This window comes from Neoarius graeffei, chromosome 28 (genome assembly GCF_027579695.1).
Source record: "Neoarius graeffei isolate fNeoGra1 chromosome 28, fNeoGra1.pri, whole genome shotgun sequence".
Taxonomy (NCBI): Eukaryota; Metazoa; Chordata; class Actinopteri; order Siluriformes; family Ariidae; genus Neoarius; species Neoarius graeffei.
In genome coordinates this window covers 52,081,900-52,084,399 of record NC_083596.1, presented here as the reverse complement: position 1 = coordinate 52,084,399, position 2,500 = coordinate 52,081,900, and the positions used below count along the sequence as shown (strand labels likewise).

Sequence of the window (2,500 nt, the reverse complement as noted above, 5' to 3'; positions counted from 1 at the left end):
TATTAGAATCAGTTCAGTTGTACTGAATGTTATTTTTTATATTATACGATATTTCATATTGTAAGCGGCTTGAATTTGAGTTCAATAAACAGAATACTCTGTTTATATTTTTGCCTGAACTGGTTGCATGTTTTCATATAGGGAGCGACCTTAACAGCACTGAATACTTGAGCGCTACTGTAGAGATGCATTATACGCTGCCATTCATAATTAAATCTAGATCTTCCGAACTGTAACGTATCATGGTGAAGAAAAAACTGGGATTTCCTGGCAACAAAATTGTGGCTAGTGAAAAGGCTGAATGGCGAGTGACTCGGGAAAACCACTAGCCACAGTGGCCGGTGAGCAAAAAAGTTAATGTAAAGCCCTGACACACACACACACACACACACACACATAGTCTCTCTCTCTCTCTCCCACACACACACACGGTTACTTGATCTCTTAATACACACAGGAACCTGGATAAGTGCCAGTATAATACAGAGGACATTGTATGTGTGTGTGTGTGTGTGTGTGTGTGTGTGTGTGTGAGAGATGATTATTTTAGAAAATGACAATTTGTTGAAGGAGATGCGGCTATTTATTCTCTCTCTCTCTCTCTCTCTCTCTCTCTCTCACCCACACACACACCCACACACACACACAGAATGAATGACAACCAATAGCTAAATAAAATATGAAGGTGAAAGTGAGTAAGAGTGATAGAGAGATAGGATACAGGGAGGGACAAAAGAAAGAATAGAGAGAACAGAAAATGACTGATAAACAGAAAGACAGAAAAGGAGGAGAATACAAAGACAGGTAAAGAGTGAGAGAAACAGTTTGTGTGTGTGTGTTTAAACAAAGGACCCCCCCCCCCCCACACACACACACACTAATTACTTCTGTTGTAGAACTCGAGTCGGTCTCAAGACCCCTTTTTGAAAGTCTGGGTCTCGTCTTGGAATCGACCGCATTTTTACTCGCTCTTGTCTCGGTCTCAGACATAGAGGACTCGGGATTTTATTTCAAGACCACAATTCTGAGGATTTCATTAAATTACCCGTACATTGTCTTATTTATTTCTTAACATTGTTACCTTGACTGGATGTAAAATTTCCTGCTTCAAATGTGACCAATAATGCAATTCATTGCTCATTTTAAATTTTTCTTCTTGTTAATGGTTGTCACCCCTCCCCCACTCCTTCACACACAGTGGTCTGGTCCTGGGCTTGACTTGGTCTCAACCCCTCAAAGTCTTGCTCTCGATACACTCTGGTCTCGGTCGTGACTTGGTCTTGGTTTAGGTGGTCTTGACTATAACACTACTAATTACATCATCATTACACATGCAAAACACTCTCAGCCAATGAGATGAGTCACACTGAGCCAAATATAAGAATATGTAAATGAGTTTGATTATTATTCATGTGGGCGGCATGGTGGTGTAGTGGTTAGCACTGTCGCCTCACAGCAAGAAGGTCCGGGTTCGAGCCCCGTGGCCGGCGAGGGCCTTTCTGTGTGGAGTTTGCATGTTCTCCCCGTGTCCGCGTGGGTTTCCTCCGGGTGCTCCGGTTTCCCCCACAGTCCAAAGACATGCAGGTTAGGTTAACTGGTGACTCTAAATTGAGCGTAGGTGTGAGTGTGAGTGTGAATGGTTGTCTGTGTCTATGTGCAGCCCTGTGATGACCTGGCGACTTGTCCAGGGTGAACCCCGCCTTGCAACCGTAGTCAGCTGGGATAGGATCCAGCTCGCCTGCGACCCTGTAGAACAGGATAAAGCGGCTACAGATAATGAGATGAGATGAGATTATTCATGTGATCAGTAGAATTAGGTCTTATATAAAAGTGTGACATGTCACTAATGTCCTCTGTGTGTGTGTGTGTGTGTGTGTGTGTGTGTGCTGCAGGTTTGTCCCAGGTAAAGGCCTGGTGCTGTACCCTGAGATCGGGGACAGGCTGGACATTGTATGCCCACGAGCGTCCCCCGGTGGTATGTATGAGTACTACAGGCTGTACCTGGTGAGCGGAGAGCAGGCAGAGTCATGCAGCACCGTACTGAACCCCAACATCCTCGTCACCTGCAACAAACCCGACAAGGACATCAAGTTCACCATCAAGTTCCAGGAGTTCAGTCCAAACTACATGGGGCTGGAGTTCAGACGACACCAGGACTACTACATCATCAGTAAGTGTACATGCGCTCTCTGTGTGTGTGTGTGTGTGTGTGTGTGTGTGTGTAATATGTTTATCTACACAGGTTTGGTAACATCCACATTTACATAAAGACAACACATCTCTCTATCTGCCTTACTCTCCATCTGTCTCTCAGTCCCTCCATCCCTTCTATAGTCTCTCTCTCTCTCTCTCTCTCTCTCTCGCACACACACACACACACACACACACACACACACACACACACACACACACACTTTACCTCTCTTTGGTCTATGGGTGAATTGTTGCGTTTGCTGAATGAGAAATGTGTGAAATTTAATTTTCTTTTTGATTGAACGTT

The 2,500-nt window shown here is 44.5% G+C and overlaps 1 protein-coding gene across 1 annotated transcript in view; it reads left to right on the top strand.

The window, feature by feature from the left end:
- efnb1 (ephrin-B1) overlaps positions 1–2,500 on the top strand; it is a 125,137-nt gene that overhangs the window by 94,026 nt on the left and 28,611 nt on the right. The window contains exon 2 of the mRNA XM_060912428.1: positions 1,893–2,170. Within this exon, the coding sequence (XP_060768411.1) occupies positions 1,893–2,170 (278 nt within the window). The remainder of the gene's footprint in view (positions 1–1,892; positions 2,171–2,500) is intronic.